The 25,956-nt window shown below is 39.6% G+C and overlaps 2 protein-coding genes and 1 long non-coding RNA gene across 4 annotated transcripts; 1 reads left to right on the top strand and 2 right to left on the bottom strand.

Moving 5' to 3' along the window:
- The first annotated feature begins 1,045 nt into the window (after positions 1-1,045).
- acp1 (acid phosphatase 1) lies at positions 1,046-13,790 on the top strand. Of its 2 annotated transcripts, none has more exons than XM_041064433.1 (6): positions 1,046-1,128; positions 2,142-2,215; positions 3,071-3,184; positions 9,216-9,277; positions 10,188-10,293; positions 13,508-13,790. In XM_041064433.1, the coding sequence occupies exons 1-6, from the start codon at positions 1,086-1,088 to the stop codon at positions 13,583-13,585; spliced, it is 477 nt and encodes a 158-aa protein (XP_040920367.1). In that variant the 5' UTR covers positions 1,046-1,085; the 3' UTR covers positions 13,586-13,790. The 2 variants fall into 2 exon arrangements, with proteins under 2 accessions (XP_040920367.1, XP_040920366.1); XM_041064432.1 differs by lacking the exon at positions 3,071-3,184 and adding an exon at positions 2,886-2,999.
- Positions 13,791-14,162: 372 nt separating this feature from the next.
- Positions 14,163-22,969, bottom strand: LOC121199595. The gene is made up of 3 exons (XR_005896456.1): positions 22,959-22,969; positions 14,997-15,001; positions 14,163-14,295 (listed from the first exon to the last, which is right to left on the bottom strand). It is a non-coding gene; the product is annotated as an uncharacterized LOC121199595 (long non-coding RNA).
- LOC121199593 (ALK and LTK ligand 2-like) lies at positions 15,230-18,256 on the bottom strand. The gene is made up of 5 exons (XM_041064431.1): positions 17,938-18,256; positions 17,363-17,416; positions 17,058-17,138; positions 16,889-16,963; positions 15,230-16,161 (listed from the first exon to the last, which is right to left on the bottom strand). The coding sequence occupies exons 1-4, from the start codon at positions 18,233-18,235 to the stop codon at positions 16,899-16,901; spliced, it is 498 nt and encodes a 165-aa protein (XP_040920365.1). The 5' UTR covers positions 18,236-18,256; the 3' UTR covers positions 15,230-16,161; positions 16,889-16,898.
- Positions 22,970-25,956: the final 2,987 nt, after the last annotated feature.

The raw sequence follows: 25,956 nt of genomic DNA, 5'->3' as shown, positions 1-25,956 counted from the left end.
GACTCTGTGGATAGGCCAAACTTACATTACTATCAAACAAGAGTCCCTCAGCCTTTTTTCAGTTGGCATTTAGGATTAAGGTTCACGTCACAATAAGGAGAGAATATTGTACAATACCCAGTAATCTGTTGTTAAAAATGTCTTACTTTGTGTAGGTCCAGGATTTTCTCATGACCTGTGTGTTTCACACCAAAACTCAGCAAAGCATTACTTATAAGACTATATATAGGGAACATTGTGTCTTATAGTCTGAAGTTACCTCAAGCACAGATTTGCCATTGTTGTACTCTGATGTCAACGCAAACAGTGTGGATTTCATTGAGCATGACAGTTGATTTACACTTGCTAATGGATCGACTACAGCCAGGTTGTGTCTATAATTTACACTGAGGAGGGATCTTTCGTAAAATGATAAAGGGTTATTTTTTCTCCCTGTAACTTCAAAGCTGGTATTGACTCTTCTAGTATTAAAATAACAGTCATTATTTCAGGCTAGTGAGCCAGATTTGCGTATGTTTCAAATCATCAGAAATGTGCCCTTTCCTGTCTGGCAAAACAATTAATTGATTATTTAATTAATTAATTAGATACCAGTGGACTGACTTGTAAGAGCAAGTCGCTGTAACAAGACTGAAACTGCCCAGTTTACAAATATCAGCAAAATGCACTTAATTAAGCTGAATAGGTCCTTTCTGAGTCCCACTTTATCTTATTACATATACCACCACATTACTTCTACTAATGCATTTGTTTGTAATTTGCCATTTGATGTGGTAGTTGGCCATTTGTGATGTTATAGTTGAATCTACAAAAATGCATCAAATTTTACAAATAATGTCAATGATCATTAGTTTTAAATGAAAAATAATATTTTTTACAAATTAGTGACTACAGCTGTGAGACAAGTGTGGCTCAGTGTGGCTGAAATATCGTGGGGTAAGTAAAAATTCAGTTGAGTAGTCTAAATACAAGTTTAAAAAGTATGAGCTGAAACAGATGGCAACTAGCTTTTTTTTTTTTTTTTAATGTTTTTGTTCAGGCAAGAGTTGGCCGCAGCAGCGTCACACCGGACCCCTCAGATCAACATGGCGGGCAGTAATACGAAGTCGGTTTTGTTCGTTTGCCTCGGTAAGATATGTCGTATAATCTAAAACATGCTCATGTTTAAAATATTTAACAGATACCATTCAGTATAGTAATTTATAATGTTGTGTTAAGCCACACGACCGTTGCAAGGTTTCCCTAACAGCGCTAGCTGAAGTGTTTCATTTAGCTAACTGCCTCCTTTAAATGAATGAGAGCGATTCTGTGAACTAACATATTAACTTTTCATGCAGGCTGTTTAGAAACGCTGAGTAACATTATCCTGATTAATTTCAAAGATTTGTTGACAGCGTCTTGTCAAATGATCTCGGGCGAGCTGATGACAGGTCAGAGTCCACCCGGAAGGCTACTGGGTTTTAACTCTCTCTGATCTGTGAAGTGGTTGTGTGTAGCGCTTGTTGTCAGGAGGAAGTTAGTGCCACTCCGTTGTGGTTGTCATTGTGGCGTGTGCAAAAGTTTGTGCACCTTTCTAGGTCTGTACTGATTAACTTCCGTCCTTTGGCAGATATCACAGCTTATAGACACTTTTTGTACCCAGCTTAGAGGCTTTCTGTTCTCAGTTTAGGAATTTTCACAAACTCTTCCTGAGATATTTAGGCCAGAATAAGCACTTCGTGAAAATGTGCCCATAACTTTGAAATAGTAACTTAAAGTTAGTAAGCAACATTTGCCATACATACGGTTTTTCCATTCAGATCACTGTTGGTTGGTTTTATCTTGTGACAGCTGTTTCCTTTTGTTGATCAAGTTTGATTTTGCTTAACTTATGAGGTAATGAGTTTAAGACTGTTCCCTTGACAATGAAACAATAAAAAAAACTTTTTTTTTTTTTTTTATACTACTTGACCTGCATTTGGATGCAGATACTGTAACTGTGCTAATTGTATCATGTTTTGTAATCAAGTGTACTGTGTAATTTAACTGAGTGTATAAACTTAAAAAAACCCCCCAAATATTATATTATAAAATATAACCTGATGTGACTCATTTAATTAAAAGAAAAAAAAAAATCACATTTTGTTTGTGGTTTTAAACAGGGAATATTTGCAGATCACCCATCGCTGAAGCAGTCTTCAGGAAGATGGCAACGGATACTGGTGTTGTTGATAAGGTAATGTCACCATTACTTCATCATTGTATTGTACTATAGTGGTCATATAAATGCAGCCTTTTTTCTTGGAGTATGCCATTTAGTACAGCTCTCAAATTAGCACCAGTAAGAATATAAAATATTGAGCACATACAATAGAAACAGAAAACCAAACCAGTTCTGCATGTTTTACTATATTTGTTACTTGTTATATTTATAGCTGCATTGACAAGACATTACTGCCAACTGTTTTCAAAGCATATTTCTTTTAATTACTGTTGACTGATAGTGGGAAATGAATGGTTATTGGTGGCAGAACTCAGTCCAAAGTGATTGTGTTGGGTGATCATCACTAAATAGAGAGGTTTTTGTTCAACCCCTGGTCACTGACAATATGTCAGTATTCATACATAAAGTACTGTGATGCTGTGGTTAAATTGGTAAATATAGTACAGTCATTGAAGATGTCTAAACTGGAGTAAAATAGCTCATCTGAAAAGATGAATGAGCGCAGTGTATCTGTCATTCAAAACATTTGAACTACATTCCAGCTGTTCAGTCTCACTTAGAAATTTTGTCTTCAAGAGTACATCATCATCCTGCAAATACTGCACCAGCTACAACTTCTCTGTATGTGAGAATATGTGTCATTTTTGTTGTGTTATTGTTCCCCGTGCTCTGCTCTGTCTAGTGGAGAATAGACAGTGCTGCCACCTCCACCTATGAGATAGGAAATCCTCCAGATCACCGCGGCCAGGCCTGCATGAAGAGGCATAGCGTGCCCATGAGGCATGTGGCCAGGCAGGTACGACTACCCATTCCTACACCTTTCTTAGCAGTAGTTAGCGCCCCCTTTTTTGCTCTCTGTTGTTGCAGTGGGTCATAGACAGTGGTGCCACTTCTGACTGGAATATAGGCAGCTCACCTGATGCCCGCGGTCTGGCCTGCCTCAGGAAACATGGCATTGAGACGAGCCACAGGGCCCGACAGGTACAACCAGATGTCCCGTGGCACTTCTCACCTCATTGTTGCGTGCATGAGTAATGTTGGTACGATGATGCCTATTCGACATCCAGAGGCTGCTTCCCTGACACTTAGCATGTGACTAGCACCCTGTACCCTTGGTTTAAAACAGGTCCGGTCAAATTGTTATTTTACTTAGTTTAACAAGTTCAACATACGCTATATTGCCAAAAGTATTCACTCACCTATCAGATCATTGAATTCAGGTGTTCCAATCACTTCCATGGCCACAGGTGTATAAAATCAAGCACCTAGGCACGCAGACTGCTTTTACAAACATTTGTGAAAGAGTGGGTCGCTCTCAGGAGCTCAGTAAATTCCAGCGTGGTACCATGATAGGATGCCACCTGTGCAACAAGTCCAGTCGTAAAATTTCCTCGCTGCTAAATATTCCACAGTCAACTGTCAGTGGTATTATAATAATGTAGAAGCGCCAACTTTGTGGGAACAGTTTGGGGACGACTCCTTCCTGTTCCAACATAACTGCGCACAAGTGCACAAAGCAAGGTCCATAAAGACATGGATGAGCGAGTTTGGTGTGGAAGAACTTGACTGGCCTGCACAGAGTTCTGACCTCAACCTGATAGAACACCTTTGGGATGAATTAGAGCGGAGACTGCAAGCCAGGCCTTCTTGTCCAACATCAGTGTCTGACCTCACAAATGCGCTTCTGGAAGAATGGTCAAAAATTCCCATAAACACACTCATAAACATTGTGGAAAGCCTTCCCAGAAGAATTGAAGCTGTTATAGCTGCAAAGGGTGGGCTGACATCATATTAAACCCCATGGGTTAAGAATGGGATGTCACTTAAGTTCATATGTGTGTGAAGGCAGACGAGTGAATGCTTTTGGCAATATAATTGCTTTGTCAAAACGTGCAGCTTCAACTGAACTGCAGTCTGTCACTTTGCGCTTGTTTTACATTTAAATTTCTGTATTTATAATGAGGAAAAATGCATTAGACTCCATAAATCTCAAATAGGATATGGTCTAGTTTCTTGAGAGATGTCCTCTTTGAATGAACTGGGAGTTGCCTTTGAACACTCATATATTAAAAAATGATTTGAGCAGTAGAAGGGAAGTTCAGTGTGTACTGCATGTTTAGCCCAAACCTCAGACACAGTGACCTCTTGTGACAGCTAGGTGAACTCTACAGGACATAGCATCTGGTTTCAGCTTCTCAGGACACAACATTAGGGTATAAGAGATCACATTACTCGTGTCAGACAACGCAGGTTTAAGCTATGTCTTACAATATAAACCGCAGCTCCATGTTGCAGCTTTGGTCCAGTTTTAGCTTTAGCTCGCAAAGTTAAGTCAGCAAATTCATGGAAGAAAACAGAGCAAAACACTTAATTGCCAGATTACAATGTTTTTATTGCTTGCACAGAATACAGAAGGAAAGTGTCTTCAGTATATTTAGTCCCATCTTTGTCCATGTGCTTCCAATTTATGTGCCCTTTAAGCAGTTAAAAAATGTGCTGTTATTTCTCTGTGGGTTTATACTTTCTTTGTCTTTTGGCATGTTTTTTCTTTCTTTAACATATGTAATCTTTTCAGGAACAATTTTTCTAAATACACTTAGAAACTAAGTACATGGTAACGAAACCTGTTGTCTGTATTTTCTAATTGAAATGAAAGTTTTCCCAATTTTCCAAGTTTTCTAACATGAATTTTGAAATAGTAGTGTTCCTATATATGTTGTGTTGTGTTGTATGTGTGTTTGATTGTCTGCAAAAATGATAAAAAAAAAAACCTCTTGGCCAGGCTTATGTCTATACTGCTGTGCAAAATGATGATACCCGTGGTGTGCATGAAAGCCAATCTAGCAATCATTGTATCACCTCACAGCATGTGTTTCAAATCCTGAAACTGGCCTGAAATTACACCAAGATGTTTGTCCATGTAGGGCCTTCAGGCCTTATGCTGTGCTGGCTTATCCTCTGTGCAACTCCTCCTCCCCTGTGACTTAAAACACTCTTTTTATGTTTCCCTGAGAGAACTCGGAGGTTTCACTCTGTGCTTGATCTGCCGTCTTGTTGGTTTGTCTCTACACAGCCCTGTTCAGCCAGACCCTCATCTAATCTCCTCAAAGGAGGGAAGGGGAGGCTCAACCCTTGGCTAAAAAACAGCCAAATCCACACAATGAGCTTTGACAAGCTGTTGCTCTTTCCTCTTTTCCTCTGTTGCCCTTTTCATTTCTGTCAATGGCTTTTGCCCCTACCCTCTATTTTTTCCTCCCTGTCCCCCAGTTTCTTGCTCAGTGAACTTCACTGAACTTCTGCTGCTGCCAGCATACAAGCATACTGGCCAAATGGGAGATTGTTTAAAAACCATGGTATCCCCTGATAAACAAATGTTTGTTTTAATAAAGCAAACATGCTCCGAAGTGAGCCTTGACAGATTAAATGGAGTGTTAAGTGCCTTATCAAAAATGGTCAACCACACATTAGATTTAAGTGAGTTGAGATTTTAATTTCACACTCGTCAGTATGTTATCATTAAGTCAACAGTTGAGGAATGAGCATCACTGTTAGCCAAAAAACCATTATCCTGTTGTGCTTATATTCATTTCACCTGTCATCATTTTAGTTTTGATGCTGCACAGATACAAGCTGAGTTCTAGGTCTTTCTCACTACCATTACAAAAAGAAGTGAAAATGTACTGTACCTGAGGTCCTCTCCCAGGATCTCTCTCATATATGTGTGTGTGTGTGTGTGTGTGTGTGTGTGTGTGTGTGTGTGTGTGTGTGTGTATTTAGTTTTTTTTTTCCAGTTCTTCTTAAATCTGTTCTCTTTGACTTTCAAAAGGTACATCAACTTCTCCATAACAAAAATGTCATGGACAATTTCCAGGGACTGTTCCTGTTTTAGGTGTTTACATTAAACCCTTTTCTGGTAGCTCCTTAGTCAAATAAAGATCTTCTTTCATCAAAACATCTGCAGTGTTCCCAAGATACACCACGGGACAGGTGTTTGGGATTTCATACCCCAAAATATTTTTTAACTGCTTTAGCATTTCCCCAATATAACCTTATCTTTGAGCGGTTCCAGAAAATGTGCGAGTGGTCAGCCTCCAACAATGTTGTTTTGCAGCACGTTGCCTGCTTTTTATTTTGGGTGTTCGGAAAAAGCCAGTTAACTTCTTCCAGCAGAATTCCCTCCATAATCGTGAAGTTTTGGATGTACTTTCTGTCTCACATATTTGATACTGTTCTTCCTCTTCTATTATCTTTCTTAAAAAAAAAATGTTTTCTTGACCATACTTTGCCTTTAAATCCTCGAAGCTCATTAATTCACTATTTTGCCGTTATACCTTTTTATGCCCATTCTTTGAACATTGGATCATACACCCCTGGCTTAAACTTTGTGTGTGAATCCTCTCTTTAATTTTTTTTTTTTTTTTTTTTATGTAGCATTCCATATTTCTAGCGTAAATGCTTCTATTTGATCCACAACAGGTCTCAGAGCCACTGCCAAATATTGGTCTCCCACCAAGATCTGAGTTTGGTAACCTTGTATCTCCCTTTCCACTTCTTTCCATCGTGATTTGTTGTCAGGTCTACAACAACAAGCCCGGGGTCTGAGTTGAGCTGTGCAAAAATATTCCCCAAAATTTGGTAACGCCATAGTCCCCAAAGTTGAAGTGTTCTAAGTTTTATTCTTGGCCTTTTTTTAGGGAGGGTAGAGCACCTTTCCACATTTTTTTTGGATGTTTTCATCAGTTTTCTTAAAACTGGTTTCCGACCTGTTTTGGTTATCGTTAAAAGGCACTTAATTGTAAATTAGAAAGTATTCCGTTTTAAACCAAATGCATCTCTGATTTGTTGGGATGGAGTATGATTAAAAGAACTGTTTTTTTTTTTTTTTTAATGTCAGTCAGTATATCAGTTGATACACTAGTAACGTTCATGTTTTTCAAGTAGGTTCAAGTTTCGAGTCCAACTCTATGCCCCCCCCCCCCCCCCCCCAAATATTGACTTTCAGGTCTTCACTCTGTCTTGTTGCTTGCACATGGGGTTCAACATATAAAGCAAGGAGAATAGGAGATAGACAACAGCCCTGTCTTGAATTTCTCTCCCACTGAATCCTATCAGATGGGTTTCCATTTACCTTAATCCTAGCCGGAGGCTCACAATAAATAGTTTTAATACATCAAGCTCCATTTTCATCCACGCCAGATCTCTTTAGCACGTCATAAAAAAATACCCAGCTGACACAAACACTTTTTCTGCATTCAAACTAACCAGAACCATACTTGCACCTGTTTTTTTGAATGTTGTCTACAACAGGGAGGTTTTGTCTAACATTATCCTGTGCTTGGCGCCCTTTAATCATATCCAGTTTGGTCCTCTTTGATCAAATTTGAGACAAATTATTTGACTTTTGTTTTTTTTCTATTCATTATTATTAATTTTATTTTTAAGGTTATTATTATTATTATTAGTTGTAGTAGTAGTAGTTGTCAAAATTTAGGTTTCTTGTGTCTTTTGAACTTGCTGAACTTAAACCATGTGTGTCTTCCTGCTTGTTCCTTATTCACAGTAAAAGTCTCTTGGTCTGCTCTCAGCCAGATATGTCAGAAATCAAACTCACTTGAGGCGTTGTTGTTAGGGGGTTACCACTGTTACAGCTGTGAGAGTGCGAGGTAGACAGGAGTTGAGAGATCAACAGCCTCTGTGATTTTCATCTCCAGAGATGACCATTGTGTGCGAGAGAAATGGTGTGAGAGTGCTCAAATGGAAAATAATCAAACGCTGGTGGCTACGGCCAAACACTCTGGGAATATAGACATAGCTTTATTATGAATTAAAAACAGTCAGAACAAACATCTGTTTACTCCTCTGCTGTTACCTTAGTGACTATAGTTGCCTCTGTGGTTGAATGTGTCCATATCTCAACATCTGGAATATTTCGAGAGTTTTATTCACGTCTTGTTCTTTCGTTTCTCTCATTTCTCATTTGTCTCTCTCTGCCCTCACCATCTCCCTGGCATTCCTATAAATTGACTCTCAAAAGCCTTCAAAACTCTTCTTCTGCTTCTAGGTTTTTTTTCCCAGGCTTGTTCCATTAAATCAGTGGTTCTCAATCATTTTCATTCAACTTAGTTTCACTCACATATTTTTCTGCTGGTCATACAGTCCCCCCTGCTGTGGCTCTGTGCACCCCCATCCCCCAGGATGAAAACCACTGCATTAAATCATCACTGAGTACAGTGAACACTTTGCACAGCACCCCTCCACCTGCTTACAGATGTGCAGCTTAGATCTCTTTCATAACCAGGTTTCCCTGCGAGTCCGGAATGAAGCTAAGGTTGTTATCCTTAAGACTTTAGTCCTGGTTGGTTTGGCGACACCCATGGTTTACTGTGGTAACAGCAAATGTGGTTTAATCAATTTTTTTGTTCTAAGAAATACAACAAAGGAGCCACGGGTGTATGTACTGTATGTGTGTTCACAGCACAGCCAAACAATTTCACATTGTTTTTAACAAATAGTTCAGACGCAATAATTGCAACCGCGATCTGATTTCACTCTACATGGCTCGAGTAGTTTTCCACACAATAGCAGAGCACTGTGTAGTTGGCTACCTTGCTGAGGAATAACAACCCTTCATGTAACCGCTCACTGTGGCTACTCCTTCTTGTTTTATTACTCCCCTGTAAAATCGAAAATGATACACTGACGAAGAAATGGCGAAAAACATTTTAGTTTCACAATGTGTGTTGTGCGTCCTCGTGCAATCACTCATGAAAAAACTGCTACATCATACTACAAGAGTGGGTTTGATTTCATGGACATCTTAAGGACAACAACTGCAAATGTGTATTTCAATGACCAGAATGTCTTTATTGTTGTATTGGAAGTGACTGATATTTACTGCATGAGACTCAACCCTCTCTGAAGAACCAGAGAGAGGCTTTGCAGGCCATACTATGTTTCCACATTGAGCCAAAACTAATATTTGTTTTGTCCTACATTTCTCCCCCACTTCCAGGTGACCAAGGAAGATTTCATGAGCTTTGAGTACATTCTCTGCATGGACGAGAGCAATTTGAGGTACAGTATTTCAGTCCGCAGCAGCGGTGTTTGCTTTCTCTGTGAATGTGGATCACAGTTGGGCACACAGTTGCTGAAAACACAGGTGCCATGTGTTAAGCATCCCATCTTACTTATTAATGGTTGCCTTGGTTTAAAAAAAAAAAAAAAAAAAGGAACACAACACATATATACTGTGAAAAGGGGTCAAGGCAGGTTGTCCTGCCAGCGGTCTCAACAATGATGTGTGCTACTCCCTCACATACACATGAAAATGGTGGTAATGTTGAGCTATAGCTAATGTGGAAGTGAATGCCTCTCTCTCTTTAATGAGCAATATCCTTTCTTAAGCTCTTTCCAAAGGTCAAGGGGAGGGATATTTTTTGCTACTTTGAACGGTTAGGGATCATTTTGAGATCACATGCCTATGGCGGATCTGATCTGTAAGCAGCTTACTGAGTTCTTTGGATGCCTCGCTGTGCTCTTTGGGCAGTTTTTTCCTCTTACTCTCCCACATATTTTTTTTTTCTTTTTTGTTAACCTCCACAAATGTTGAGCTGACCAGACTGAGAAAATGAGACCTCATCCTAGGCAAAAAGCTAAAAGTCCATGTCCATGTTTAGTTTTCTTCAACAGAACTGTTTTATTAGTTGGTTTAACTCCTGTATCAGTCACTTTGCTGGTATGAATATTATGGTATTGTTTTACTGTTGAGGATTTGTTATATTCGGTCAGTTATTTGAAGTCCTTCAAACATGATGGATGGCAGAACAAGTGGGATAAGGTTGAGGCTGTTCTTTTCATCTAAGTGGCCATCATATTTGTTCCCTACCTTTTCTTTTTTTTCAGTCCAGATATTGTGTGTCAGGTCCTTGTGTGTTTCCTTGTTTCCTGCTCTTGTGGAGTTACTTGCTTTATCTTGTCCTCACAGTGACTTGACAAGGAAAGCAAAGTCTGTGAAAGACCACAGAGCAAAGATTGAGCTTCTTGGTTCATATGACCCTCAGAAGCAGTTGATCATCAGAGACCCGTATTATGTAAGTATTCAGGTAAATTCTCATGTTGACTATTTTTAGACATAATAAAGATGATTCCTCAGTATTTGATCTTAATGATCCCCACATTTGTAGGATGCAATGAATATTGTTGGGGCAGCAGCATTGCCCAGTGGTATCAATCAAAAGAAATTGAATATGTTTGGAAACTCAAAATTCAAGCTGTTTTTAAGACAGGGCTATAAATTTAATATTATCAGAGTTTATTTCTGCTCATTGTACACTCCAATGCCAATGTGGAGCAGTGGAACTCAGTTCTAGTTCCAAACACTCTGACATGTTCCTTTATTACCACAAACCACTGTAGTTTATTTTGAGTTAATCCCTCAGTCACTGTTCTGCTGCCGTAAAAGCTAACTAGTGTAACAAATGTGTAGAGATCTGTGGCAGTAAATAGTCCCCTATAAATGCATGACCTTCTCCTGTTTTAGCCATTTTTTGCTAAAAACTACAAAGCCCAACTTTATTTTAAGGAAAAAAGAGTTTTAAGGCTAAAGTCGTCAGTATGACCCCATGGACTTGGGGATAAGGACAGGGTGGGTAAGTCATAACTGCTGCCCAGTTACGACTTCAAACTCACATCTTATGTATTTCTTCAAAATTTTAAGTATTTAATCACTAAATAAGCAACAAATCAGAGTTTAATTTAAAGGGGAAAACATGCTTTGGTATTATTTGTTATGAGTTAAAGTAGAAGTAAAGCACTCATAAACTTAGTTGTTATTCCTCATCAGGATGGTGCAAATGCCACTTGACATGGAGTTATGTACGTTTTTTACTTCTCATGTAAAATGCCACAATTTTTTTATGACTTTCCCAGCAGAAAAGGTTGTGTTCATGGCAGACCCACTGCTCCCAGTTAGAAGCCGACTGACAATGCAGGTTTACGAAACACAAAACTTAGAACTTGAAAAATGTTGATGGTGCATGGTGAATGTAAACTGTCAATTATGTTGGGAAATAACACAGACAAATGTCATGTCCTCCTGCTTCAAAGGCTGGGCACCTGTTCAAAGTACTGCATATCATGAGAAAGCTTCTACACACAAGAAAAAGAGCAGGAAATGTTACACAGCGGAGTCACTTGGAGTTTATCTAAAGTCCACAGTTTCTGACAGTACATGTCAGTCTTCAGGTGCATGTGCTAGTTCTGGAGAGAATTCATTCTCCACAGGGAGATCATGGGATCATGTCCAGGCACGTTTCATGAAATAAACAGCATCAAAACGTAGCTGTAAAATGGCATCACAGTCATCTCCTTGGTCTCTTGAGCCAAATAAATGCGTCAAGTTCAACCATTAAAAATTTGTTATACAGACTTTCCAACCCAACAAACACCACAATAAGTGGCTTTTACACAGCTATTATTTAATTACGTTGACATCACTGTACAAAATGTATTTTCTGGTTTCAGACTGGTTTGTCTTTTCACGCTCCATGGCTCACTCATCCCCTTTGTTCCTTATGTGCTTTCCCTGCAGTTAAAAGTTGTGCCAGATGATTTGGACATGGGTCCTTGGCTGCTTTTTGTCTTCTTGAGGGTTATGAGTGAGAAAAGGCAGGAGTGGGAGAAGCAGAGGGAGTAAATGCTGGGGAAGGTTTAAAAGTTTTATTAGCGATGATAAGTTGTCAATATAAAGAACATTTAAACAAAATATAACTTCCTAGGGACGCTCAAATTTTTTTTTATATTTTCATAAGTTGCATAAATGAATAGGAATGTAGCTTGAAAATTAATCATTTCCTGTGCGGTCTTGATGGAAAATGTGCGGTTGAGCTCTGTTGGCCTAATAATAGAGTATTTGCCAAGAAAAAAAGTCATGAAATTATTAGTGATGTGGCTGGAAGAAGAGGTTGTGGCCGACCACAGCTTATGTGAGTAGTGATTTGTATTAATTTGTCTCATATTTTGGCTTTGAACACCACGTTTCTTTCTGTGGTGATCTTATGGTATGTCTTTGTGTTGCTCTTTTTGCTGAAAGGAGGAGTGAATGTTCTTTGCAGTCAGTGTGGTTTGGACACTTGTGGTCCCTCGCCAGCAACCACATGGCATGACAGAGAAGTGAGTGATGAGGAGCCAGACGGTCACTGTCAGCCTGTCACAATAGATGGAGACAAATGTTTTCTTGTCTGTTTAGTGTGAATATAATGACGAACTCATAGTGAGACTGAAGCACCTTTCCATCGCTTGCCATTTTTGAACAATTTTACCAGTTTTAACTTGCCACTAAACAGTTTTAAGTTTAGCTTTAAAGGTCCTGAAAAACAATTTTCTTAACAGAATTCAGTCATTTATCATGTCCGTCACTCAAATATCTTCAGATCAGTTAACTCGATTATAAACTTCTCCACCGTGTTCACTGTTTTTTCTGCAGTAACATAAACTCCAGCCCTGTCAAAACTGCCTACAGCTTTTGTAATGTGAGGTTTTGCTGCCTTTTGTTTTCTTATATGAAAATAAACTTTGATTTGTGGACTGTTAGTTGGTCAAAACAAGTGGAGCTCTGGGAAATTGTGGATTGGCATTTTGACAGTTTTCTTACATTAGTCTTAACAATGAATGTATTAATTGAAAAAATAACCAGGAGAAATATTTGTTAGTTGCAGCCTTAGTTGTTTTGTTGTTGTCACTACACAGGGTGATGCAAGAATCTTGATCATCATTTCCGTTCACTTGTGAGCCAGTAAGTTGGGACAGATATGAATATCTTTTCATATCAAATCAATCACAGAATTTGAAGTTATGAAGTTTTTCTATGGTTAGAAAGGTTTTTCCATATAAATCTATCAAGGTTTGAGCAAAAAAACACACCTCTTTGAATCCTCATGACCAGAATTTCAAAAGTACTCCTGCTGCTTTTGGCAGAAGCCAGTATGGCTCCCTTAAGAAAAGATGTGTTACCAGATTTGAGTGTGGGCTTCAACACTCAACAAATTGGAGCCAGTTGGCATCAGTTTATAATCAGTTTCCTTCAGAACAGTTTTACAATTTTGTTCTCAGATGGGGAGTAAAAATAATTTAACAGTTGAGTAAGAAACTGAGATTTTATTAAGTTTTTTGTTTTCAAACTACACCAAGGAATGGGCTCTACTTGTCTACAGCTATATTGGATATAAGTTTATTTCAATTCTTTGGCAGTGTTTAGCTGAACTTTATTTTAATTTCCCCTTGTTTTCTTCACGTTTTGTCTCTTAGGGAAGTGACGAAGACTTTGAAAAGGTGTACGAACAGTGTGTACGCTGCTGCCAAGCATTTCTGGAGGCAAACTCCTAACAACGTCCAATCTGAAACGGTCCCTCCTGAGTCTGTTGGAAAAACCTGAATCATCAACCAAAAATGTTTTGGCCGTGTCGCACAAGCACTCACCAGTATAACCCTGTTGTGTATGTCACTGAAAGCACTTTGTTTCAGTGTTTGTTGATGAGTTTGTTGACTATGAATTCAGGTGGTTCATAAAAATAAATTTAGTTCATCTTTATATTTTTGAATATGCTGATTTTTTTCATATGAATGAAGATATCCTGCAGATGATGATGCGTGACTGGACATCTGAGATCCACAGGTCAAAGGTTGACACTGGGGTCAAAGCCGAGATGCTAATCTTCTTGGGTATTTTGTTGGATGTCTAAAGTTAATTTCTTGCCACTGCTTTTGGTTGTTTGCTGTACAACTCCTATAGAGTTATTCTGCTGTTCTAATCACCCCTTGTTACTTAAGCAGTGGTACTAAAAAATGGTGACTGGAGGGTTTCCAGTTGTTGAAGAATTTTTGTGTTCGGGTTGGTTTCCACATCTGTGTATCTGTGCTAGTACGAGGGCCTTAACTGTGAAGGAAGTATAAGGCAGAGCTTGACTCAATTTGATTTCAAAATGCAGCTTTCACTTTTTCTCTAAGCGTGGCGAGTTAGAAAATGGTTTTAAGTCTTTTGGAGATGTTGTGATCCAATTATGCTTTGTTTGGTACTGAGACAAAGGCAAAGTAATCTTAGCATCAAACTCGCCAAAAAAAAATTGAATAAGCATATTTCTCAGAATGCTGTTTTCTTGTTTTTTTTTTAACCCAAACAAATTGTGTTTCTAACCAAATACTTGCTCCATAAAATATTCATTATAGAGCAGTTGTACCCAGGGGTCTGGTGATGCACACTGACGTTTCTGCCTCTGCTCCAATACAGTGACGATGAATGGAATTTCATTTGTGGTGCTCACAACCCATAAAAAAGTATGATAAGTAAGACATTCAAGAGCAGTGTCCCGTGCTGGCAAAAGTGTCTGAACTGGCTTTAAAACATTAGAAATGAGGACATCTTGGTCGCCAAGGGCCGTCCGCATAAATCTGACCTTTGGGACCTTTGTTGCATATCATCCCTTTTCTTTCTCCTCATGTCCCATCATCTCTTATTTCTACTTTAACTGTTAATGTATCACTTCACTCAAATCACAAAGGTCAACTTTTCATTTGACCCAAGTTTTCCCAGTATTCAGTGTCGGGATAATCCTCAGCCTATGCTGTCAACAGTCTCTGGTGAAATGACCCCTAAAAAAAAAAAAAAAAAAAAAAAAAAAGGAACTTCTTTCCCAGTGTGAATATTTTTATGACTGATATATGCTGACTCACATTCTGGTAAGCATTCACATAAAAATGATTTTGCAATAACCTCCATTTTAAACAAAAAACACTTCACTCTCTCTGAGCTGACCTTTTTAAATCGGTAGTCTCAGGACTTGCCACAGTCATGTGGTCGTTCAAGGAGAATTCCTCGTTTCAAGGCAGGAATGTTAAAGAAAATACTGCACTAGACAACAAAGACCATTCATATTTGTACCAATCTTATAATTTATTTAAATATATTTCATTTTTAAATATATATATATATATATATAGTATGTATTTAACAACCATTTGATAAATGCCAGTCACTTTAATTTATGGTAGATAGGTGGGTTCCTCTTATGCTTTCGTCTTACAGTATGTACATGTTTCTCCTGGTTTAAATGGTCATGGCCTACATTATGTACAGTGGAACCTTGTGACACCTCATACAAATAAATGTAGACTGTACCACGTTCTACCGAGATCCACAGGAGGGCTGTGACTTAACAACCGCCGCTTGTTTTTGAACATGTCTCGCAAAGATGCAGAGAAATGTTCATGCAATTAATAATTTAATCACAGTACTTTCTCAGTGTGAGCACAAGTGGGTGAAACTATGCTGTGACCGTCAGCCGGGGAGTGTGTGTGTGTTTGTGTGTGTGTGTGTGTGTGTGTGTGTGTGTGTGTGTGAGTGTGAAAGCTTTTTGTCTGCTGTTTGTCTAATAGGTAGTGCAGTAGTATAAGGGATGGGCTCAACCTGAAACACTCATTCAGAGCAAACCAATCACAGAAGGCGAGTCATACTGAAAATAGTACATTTGGATTTTGCTCTTTTCTTAAAGAAATGGGCAAAATAAAAATATGCAATCCCTTTTTTTGTTTTTTTGTTGTTGTTTTTTTTGTTTTAGCCACATCTTTTTGGATGCCAGCAGGAAAAAAAGTCCCCATGATTGTTTCTTTCAGCCACTTGTTTCTCGTTTTCTTCTCCACTCTTCAGTTTCACTGTCTTTATCTTGGTCTGGTTTTATTACCTGGTTGCTCCCTCATGGTGACAGCTAACCATCGAGGTCCAGGCAGAGCGATGGGTGCCAGTAATCCACGCCTTAGCAGAGCAGACCTCACTGAAGGACAATACTGTGCCTAATATCAGTTGGGGATGGTCAAAGTATTTTAGGCTTCCCTCTCACTGTCCAAGGCACTTTTTTTTTCCAAGTGTGTTTTTTTTTTCTTCTGGAGAACTCGTGTTTGGCTTCAGCCTGCAATGAAGAGGAAGTGAAATTCAGCACTCTCTCCAACTTGGCAGCACCTGACAAATTATTTCTCCCCAAAAAGAATCGCACACAGTAAATCAAGAAAATTGATTTGCCACAGATCTGCTGCTGCTAGGGTCTCTGTGTATCGACACAGCACGCGTATCACCCCTGTGAACATGATCTTTACTCTGTGAACTTAAGAGGATTCTCTCTTAATCTTTCATTCCTTATATTCGTTAGATGTAGTAGTGGTAGTTGGACATGGTATTTAGATCTTTAGTAAAAGTAAAAGTAGCAATACCACACTAAAAAAATACTCATGGGTGTTATCAGCAAAATAGAGCTGACATAGTACTAATTATGTAGACTGGCTTCTTTTGGTGTTTTTTGTTATTATATATAATACTAGGTTATTATCATTGGTGCATTAATATGTAAGCAACTTTTAATGCTGTAGCTGGTCAAGCTGTCTTTAACTTTTACATAACTTTTACATAAGTAAATAATGCTTTTTCTACCTCATGCCTTTGAAACTTGAATTATTCAACAGTTCACATGTATTACGCACACACAATGTCATGTGTGCTGGCTTGGCTAGACTCTATTTTCTACGTCCAGCTGGCGCAACACATCAGCGCTTTGATCGTATGTCCTGTGTACACATTTTCTCTTTCAAATTCAACAACATGAAACATTCCTGTATGACTTAGAAGCGAATATATTATAGTACCTTGTGTGTGCTACCCCTCTGTGCACTGCAGGCTGCCAGCTAGCCGCGTGAGAAGCCGCGCACATCTTTTGAAGTCTGAGAAGAGAGGATGAAATGGAGAGAGTATGAGTGGTTGCTTTTCCCACAGTGTGTTGGGAAAAAAAAGAGCCATGCATCATACTCTGCTTACAGGCAGGTATCGTGCAGTCTCTGGTGTGGTGGTAGACTCTGTACACTTGCTTTCTGCACTTGGGACTGAAGTAGAGTGGACCTGGAAGAACAAACGAGAACAGGCTTTAGGAACATTTCCAGCTCCGCGGCCACCTGCGCTAACATATGTTTTACAGGCATTTTCTTAGACTGTCTTTCACTTTTCTTGTTTCTTACAACTTCCTTTCTCTGTCCTAAAACATAGGCTCTCCCTGACTTTCTCACACTTTACACAAAGACACTTAAGCACCTTTAACACTGCTATTTGCAATGATGCTCCCTTACCTGTTATATGTTTTAGGAATTTCTCCTTCTTTCTGAGATCTCTGGGGAATACAACTGTGAAGAAAGAGAGAAAAAGGGAAAGGAGTGTCAGGTTTAACTCTGCAAGCTTGAACCCACAGCTGCCTTTAGAACAACATGCATTTTTATTACAAAGCCTATTAACATTGATGATGTTTTTGTAAATGAAAACATGGATAAACTATTATCCAAGTGAAGGCAAATCTCCACAAAAACTAATGATGAAAAAGGAATAGGTTACTGTCAGGAAATCATTAAATGACCAGTTCACCTAAATTTGACAAACAATTCTCAGATAACTGGTAATATCTAATTAATGTTGATAGTTATGATGCCATTTGTCTAGACTTTGAAATGCCTTTTGGGCCAAGTGAGGAAATGTTTTTAGTTATTTGGGTGCAATAGCCCTTTAAATCTATCCCGTGTAACTTCCATCAGTCTACAGTGTCTTTGTTACATGAATGTAAAACATATTCCAGTATGCTACATCCTTGTTATTCAGCATCCTCTTGAGGTCCAACATAAGGGTCCCGCCCAGACGACAAGCCGCCACTCACCGACAGCCTGATCTCCTCTGTCTGTTTTCAAGTTGCGTAAATCCTTTGGCTCCACCGGAGATGTCTTCACGTGTGATGTTAACGGGGCTTCCGTTTTCGCGCTGTGTCGACCCCGGCTCTCCTCCACATGTTTCACGATCTCTACCATCCGCCTCAAGCTCTGCTGCGCGTCCCTGCCGACTGCCGCCGTCGCCGGGGCCGCCGAGGGCGCGCTCTCGCCGCAGTGGCCGGTAAGCGTGCACATCAGTAGCACCAGTCCCATCGTGAAGTGCTTACGCAGTCCGTTCATAGCTCCCATGGAGTGAGAAATTTTAAAAAGAAGGGGGGAAAAAGAAAACAAGAAAAAAAGAGGACTCCTTATCCAGCACCTCTGAGAGAAAAAACAGTCAAAGCGCACACCTGCAGGAGAGATCGAGAAGAAATGTCAAATCAAAGTGTTTCTCATATTATTCATCTCTAACTGATCCAGATCCCCATTACACCCGCTGAGAACACAGTGAGGAAGTGTTGTAACTGCTGACTGATATTGTTAAAGTCAGAATAAACAGCACTAAGATCTCAACACTAACATCAGACTTTGATTGTGGGCCACCAAACTTCACAGATGGATTCTTTTTTTTTTACGATTTTGATTTAGAAACATCACTTTTGGACCCATTTGGCAAAGCGCACGCCCAGAACAAGGAGTCTCAATTAGTGCAGTTCCCGTACTTTGTGCCGCAAACAACCCGCATCACGTTCTTGATAATGCAAAGCTTTACCACTTTGTGATTAAGCTAAGGCTACAGCCATATTGGCCACAGCATCAGTACAAGCACAGGTTTGGTAGTGAGTTGACTTGGTTACGTTTAATTTGGGAAAAATATGTCATGAAGCTTAAGATCTTTTCTGTTAGAGACACCTGGAGATAATTTACTGTAGTTCACATCAAGTTGGCAAGTTGGTCTCAGCAGCAAGACAAATGAAGTTTTATCTGATCAAAGTGAAATATTTCAGAGATGGATGACAGGTTTATAAAAAAATATTATTACCTTTAGGTCTTTTTAGCCTCTTGAAATGCTCCTCAAAAGTCCACCGTCTGTCCAACAGTGATGAAAATATGGAAAATAAGAACTGTGCGCAACTTTCTTTTAGGTCCCTGCTTCTGTCCGGTCCGAAATATGTCCTCTTAAAGTCTGCTCTTGTGTGGGAAAAAAAAGCAAAGCTTCTGAAGTCACATGAGTACTCGCCGAGCATCTGTGGTCATCCTCTGAACACCGGCCGACTGTGGGGAGAGAGTGGACCAACAGCTAAAAGATCCGGCGCTCCAAGTCCTGTGTGCGTCCTCGCTGGAGTAGCAGATCAGTCTCCCTGAAGTAAAGCCCACTTTATATTCTGTCTCGCAGACGTGGTGACCTGTCCCTGGTGGGTTACTCCGCCGTGTCTGTGATAATAATAGGACGCATTATTGGCACTCCTGAAGCGGAAAGTCCACTTGAGTTGACTGACCATCACTTGAACGCTGTGTGAAGTTTTCTGCGCCCCCCTCCTTTCCGTTTGCCCATTTATCTGTGTGATACGCGGTTACAGGAAGCCTTCCTTTCCTACTAATACTTCCACAGAAATTTCCAATCAGCCCAGTACAGAGCGCAGATACCGGCATCTTAGTGGAAATACTCCCTTATCCTTTTTATGATTCTCATAACCCCATTTAGAGCCATTGCGCGCTCTAATTCCATCCTGGGAATTGAAACCCAATTACGCACCGTTTAAGGATGATTCTTTGAAAATTAATTACGCTCGGTTTTAAAACTTATTGCTCTATAGCTTCTGGTCAGAGCATCCTACTACACAGCATAGTCGAGGTTTTCTCCTCATTGGAGATTAGTCTGTACTAGCTTACTGTGGTTGCTGCAGCTTTCTTTAAGTCAGGGCGTGCAACTGGATCCCATGCCCCCCACCCCACCGCACCCCGCGCCCCACCTCAAATCTCACTGACTAGAGAGACTTGAGTAGTTTATTGTGTTATGAAGACAGGGTGAGGGGAGCAATCCTGTGTTTCAGATCTGTAAAAATAAAGCTAATGCAGCCTCACAGCTCAAAGAGATCTACACATAATTTAATTAAAGCAGATTCAAAAAGTTTTTACCCTTTGATGCTTCACGAAATTTGTCCAAATATTTCTCACATATACATTTCTTTCTTTCTTTCTTTCTTTCTTTCTTTACCTTTATCTCATCAATGCAGACTGTTTGCCACAGTGACTTGGACTTGTTGGTGTTGGTGTTTTCACCGCATGACTGGGTAAACTAACTCCTGTGACCGTGCGTAAAGTAAAACCTTGGTGCTGAAAGGACAGCGCGCACTGTCACACAGCTCCAGACCTCTTCTCTGAACAGGAAGAGCCGTGTGTCTGGCTCAGGAGACTTTTAGTGGTAATGTCTTCCGGTATGATGGCGGACAGATTTACTTTGTCCGAACACTATGATGATTAATTTTATCGAGCAAAATGATGACAAAAACTATACGATATTTGGTTTCTCTGGTGATTCGCAGCAGGATGAGCCTGTCTTGTTTTTTGTAGATCAGTAAGAATGGATCTTAATTTGTTTTGGAAGTGTGATGACAAATCCAAAAGCTATAGTTCAAAGCTCTTTACATTTACACCCCACAGCAAATGTGCCTTCAGATTGCATGTGATTTGTGGTGTTTGCTGTTCTCTTATGAGTGAAAACCAGTGCAGTTATTAGCATAGTCAAACTTGTAATAACTTTCACTTAAAGCACAATTAGAAGTGTGTTTAACCATCTTAGATTTTGAGAAATAAATTTTCTTCTGAAAAGAACATTTTATTTCTTTTTGCTCAATCTAAACTGCAAGTATTCATCATTATCATTCATTCATTATAATATCATCAAATAAGTATCAGAATGCATAAACATTTCTTGAAATTTGAATTATTTAAAGACTGCAGTTTCAGCAGGGGGCGCCATTCTGCGGTTTCTGCACATTAAAATCATCCCAACCTTGTCCATATTTGTCTCCTTGCTCTCAGAATGAGGGCTCTTGCATGTCCACAGGGTTAAAAAAGAAGTCAGCAGGCTGCACGGCATTTTCCTGTTGTGCCCCCTCCCCACTGGAACAGCGTCCCTGCGGATGTCAGACTGTCCAACTCTGCTGAGGCCTTTATATCCAAACTTAAAACTCATCTTTATGCCTCAACTTTCAGTTAGTGGCTTATTCCTAACTACTTCAGGCCTGATACCTGTTACCATTTTTCTGCCAGGTCTCAGTCTCAGTGACTCCATCAAAGCTAGTACAGACAGTATAGTTCATGTTGTTGTTCTGCCCACAAGGTTACTGTGACCTTTCTGATAACCTCTGCATTTCTCTAACCCACTTCTTATTTATTCCCTCAATCACATGAGAGTCCTCCTTGTCTCTTTCTCACTCTGTGTTTGTGTCCTCCTATATGTGTGAATGATGTGCTTAGTTTTGCCTCTTGTCTGTCTGTGTAATCCAGCCTCCTTCCAGGGGTCATGGTGGAGAGGAGGTTGTGGTACTCAGGTCTTGTTTGTTAGCAGCACCTGGAGGAGGATCAGTGTCCTTCCAGATCATATTCTTCATTAATGTTTATAGTCTATGATTGTCCACACTGTAAATGTACTATGTTGCTCTATTCTATACACACATCTTTAGCCTGTCTGTCCTCCCTAAAGAAGGACCCCTCCTCCATTGCTCTTCCTGATGTTTCCTCCATTTTTCTCATCAAAGGGTTTTTTGGGGGCGTTTTTCCTTGTCCAATTCGATTAGACATTTGTGATTGGTGATACTGGGCTGTATAAATAAAATTTGAGTTAATTGGACTTGACTTTTGTCCACAATAAAAAACACTTAGCCAGCACTTTGGCTTGATGTGACTCTTGAAATCTTTCCATATAGATGGAAAAGCAAAGTGCCAAAAAATGAAAACAACATACTCAATTTACACCACAAAATGCAGTTAAGGGGCCATGTCAGCTGAGCAGATCATATGCAGGGGCCACATCTGATCTCTTAACTCAATCTACAGCAGATATTAAACATTTTAGGTGAAAATAAAGTATAAGAAAAGTCAAATCTCCTGTAGTTTGGAGTCAAAAGCTACAAAGAGTATTAAACATTTTTAGTTTAGTCTATAATAGTCTATGAATGGGCTGAAAAGACAAATGAAGGTTGATGTGTTCATGATTGTCAGTATTGTTGTAAATGGTCTGGCAAGCAGTTGACTTAAGACAGAAGAATAGCTGTTAAGCTGTGTGCTTTGGCACTTTGCTTGCTATTCACTTCACTGGGTTGACTTCATTCTGACTGATGCAGAAAATTTTTGGGAATCGCCTCTGCACATCACCCTCGTCCGTATGCCATATGCACTCAGTTTTGATGATAGCAGAAATTATGACCCCCTATAACCCTGTTTAACCCAGTTGCTATTCTCATTTGATTGTATGACCTCTCTAAACTTTGGTACAGTCACATGCGAAGCTATGCCGTCCACTATGTGTAAGTCCGTGAGTCATGTTCACATGATTTTAAATAAATCACATGTGGTAACCCTCAGATTCGGTATGTTGGTCACTGGTTTCAACACTCTGATTATCTCATTCTCCCTTTCCTCCTGAACTCTTGGTGATAGTTTTCTTCTGAAAGACTTTTTAATATATTAATTAGAGGAGGATGTGGCTGTCTTCCCATGAACGTGACTCTTTCTTCCTGAATTTCTTGTTGAAAATCTCACTTCCTCAAGGTGTTACTCAAGGGCATTGTTTCAACTTTGTCCAAGCACGGGGTCTTCTCTTTGGCCACAGCAAAACAGCCCTCTTCTTTAATCAAGGATATTTTCATTTGTGAGGGTCGGATACGTTGACACCGTTGATGTCTTTAAACTGACTGATAAAATCCTGGGCAAGAGACAACACATTTCAAATTGTGTGCAAACAGGAGATGCGTACTTTCGTTTGTTGAAAGGAATTGGTGTTTCACAAACACTGAGCAAGACTAACATGCAGTAGAGGCTCAACTTAGAAAGTATTTTCTCCCAGCTTTTTTTTTCATACACATAGATGTGAAATGAAGTATCTTACACATGTCCCACCCAAAAAATAACTTATCACTGTCCTGCCGTGTACATGCAAGGCCTTCTCCCCATGTGTTTCTGGTTAAAGAAAATCCTCCTAACAGATAAAAAAGATTATTCTGAATGCTCTAGATTCTTGTTCTCCTCGTTTTATCTTTCAGGGTTTCTTTATCTCTCTCTCTTCTCCCAGTCTTTCAGCAGTTGCTCTAACTTGACCTGAGTGAAGACCGTAAATCGTCCTGCACTTGAGTCAGTCAGCACATGTATTGAACACGATCATTTTAGCCACACATGAATAAACAGAACTTGTAGCTGGATACAGCTGTGGTGGAGTGACATGATGTGTGTAGTTAGTAAGCCACCGCAGAGAACAGGAAGGGAGTTTGACATCTTAATAAATCCCCCTAGCTGGTGAGATTATGTATTGCCTTCACCAATTAGTATGTAGAATCAAGTTCTCTCTGACAGAGCTGCGTTGTACTTAGGTTTGTAGCCAGGTCAAATCTGCAGGTCATGTTGTCAATTTAGCGCTGTACAATTTTCAAAAAAATTATCAAAACTGATGCAGCTGAATCAGATGTGTTGTCCTTTTTTAATTCCATGCAATTTTCTTTGTCAGAACTTGGCACACACGTTTCCCACAAGGCAACTCGACAGTTGAAAGTTTGGTCGTAGATTTGGGTGTGTTTTGCTAATAGCAGCTAATGTAGCCTCAAGCTGCTAGCCTTAAGTAGAAATCAGGAGCGGGCTGCTAGAGACGTCTGGTAATTTCACTTCCTTCTAACTCCACACGCCCAGATTTTTTTCATTCTTGAACTCGTATTCTTGAGGCGGGCACCCAATGCTGCCTCAAGTGACATCACTTGAGTCAATTTATCAGCCTCTGCACAGCTTCCTCTGGGGTAAAAAAACAAACTTAGATGTATAAAATTGGTAGCTCCTCTTTAATGATTGTGAGAGCACACAGAGAAAAATGTCCTGAAATCACACATAATGTTATAATCCTGGGGGAGATTGTGTAAGTAGAGGGTGGTAAATTACAAGCAGCAGGCAGTGCAGGAACATGGAGGATCTGAGTGTTGGACTAAGCAGAATGAATAACTGCCTAGATCAGGGGTCGGCAACCTTAAATACTCAAAGAGCCATTTGGACCGTCTCCCACAGAAAAGAAAACACTCAGAGCCACAAAACCCTTTTGACATCTAAAATGGGGATAACACTGCATATATCGTTTTTTGTTTTTTCACCTGTATGCTATGTATAAAAACTAAAGTGTGTTGCAGTTATTAAATCAGTGAACTGCTACAGAGAGCACATTTTTTTTCTGCATGTAACAAAAACATTTTGAACTCTGAAAAAAGACGCTTGGTTAATGCTTACTTTCAAATAAAATATTCAATGTCTGTTATATGAAATAAAAATCTTAATTTATCCATCTGCAGCGAACCAAAAATGCAGTCTGCTTCTGTGTTTCGCCATCACTTTATCGCGTGTATTGGAGCGTGCAGTCAGCTGTCAACCTGAAAATTTTGCCACCGGTTGTTGCACATCGGCGGTTGTGACGCATATTTTGAGCGACAAAAACGTTTTATTTGAATATTACCAGATCACCATAATCTTCAAATTTAGAATTACATTTAAAAAAGCAAACGAGCTAAAATAAAAACACATTTAAATTAAATACTCATTATTTATTTTCCAAAGTCACAGGGAGCCACAGCAGAGAGATGAAAACCACATGCGGCTCTGGAGCCACGAGTTGCCGACCCCTGGTCTAGATGAATAAAATGGATCATGAACACGAGTGATTGGAAACATGCAACTATAAAAAGGCTTCTGTATCTGCCTGAACCTCACGACAACTCGTTTTTGTCATCATTTCATTCATGTGAACTAAGCGTCCGCCAGTCTCGGCTATAGATGGACACCAACTGTGGATTATGAGCACTGAAGAAAGAAGTGATTGTAACATTTTCATGGTCTATGTGTTTGGTGAGCAGCTTTCACTGGGACAATTTAGTAGCTCTCACATATATCACACTGTCGTCCTCAGTGGATAGAACTGTACACAGGTCGGGAATTCTTCATTCCTGTCCCTGTTTAAAGACGGTCTTTGGCCTTGAATGTGAATGTCCTCCTCGATCCTTTCTCCACCCACCCCCCTCACTCCTGGTTGTCGACTCCCTCCTAGTCTTGTGTTCACAGTTGATTTTGACTGTTGCCAGTGTTACGCTTCTCTTGTTACGCTTCCAGTTTAGTTGTCAATTAAAATTGTAGTCAAAGATCTGCAAGAATTGAGTGATAGTCAGCTAAAATGCTTAAAACCAGCTAGAACTTGGATATCTCAAGTCCTGTACAGTCATACAAATGTGTGTTCATCTGCCATTTTGAAGAGATTTAATATAGTATGGAACAAATTATTAAAGGCCTCGTACTTCCACACAAGTGTTTTCAATTACCATGGCAGAACTCTTGCCATATCTGTGCAGGCATGTGCATACTGGGCATGTACAGCCTGACATTTCCCAGAGAGATGAATAGGACGGATATAGGAACTCCAGCAAGGGTCATCTAGTTGATATTTTTGACCACCTTTAAGACTGTACAACAAAGTAGACAGTGAAACCATATGCCAAGTCTAGATGTTCTGAACAGATTTTGCACGCACCTGCCAACAAGTGTACTTGATAAGAAATTGGCCTCATCCTTAATGTTGTCTTCACTTGGATTGTTTCACCCTGCTTGTCAAACATACAATTTATACAAAGTCTTTCTCAGGTTCAAAAAACTTTAAAGCATCTCTTTGTTATGCTGTCATGATGAAAAATGAGTTCATGTTTCCTGATTGCAAAATTGCAGGTTTTTGGTTGTGGATTTGGCACAGCTGAGCCAAATAAGAAATATGTTCATCCAGCGCTGCAGAA

Source organism: Toxotes jaculatrix, chromosome 19 (genome assembly GCF_017976425.1).
Source record: "Toxotes jaculatrix isolate fToxJac2 chromosome 19, fToxJac2.pri, whole genome shotgun sequence".
NCBI lineage: Eukaryota > Metazoa > Chordata > Actinopteri > Toxotidae > Toxotes > Toxotes jaculatrix.
This window is presented reverse-complemented; position numbering and strand designations above follow the sequence as displayed.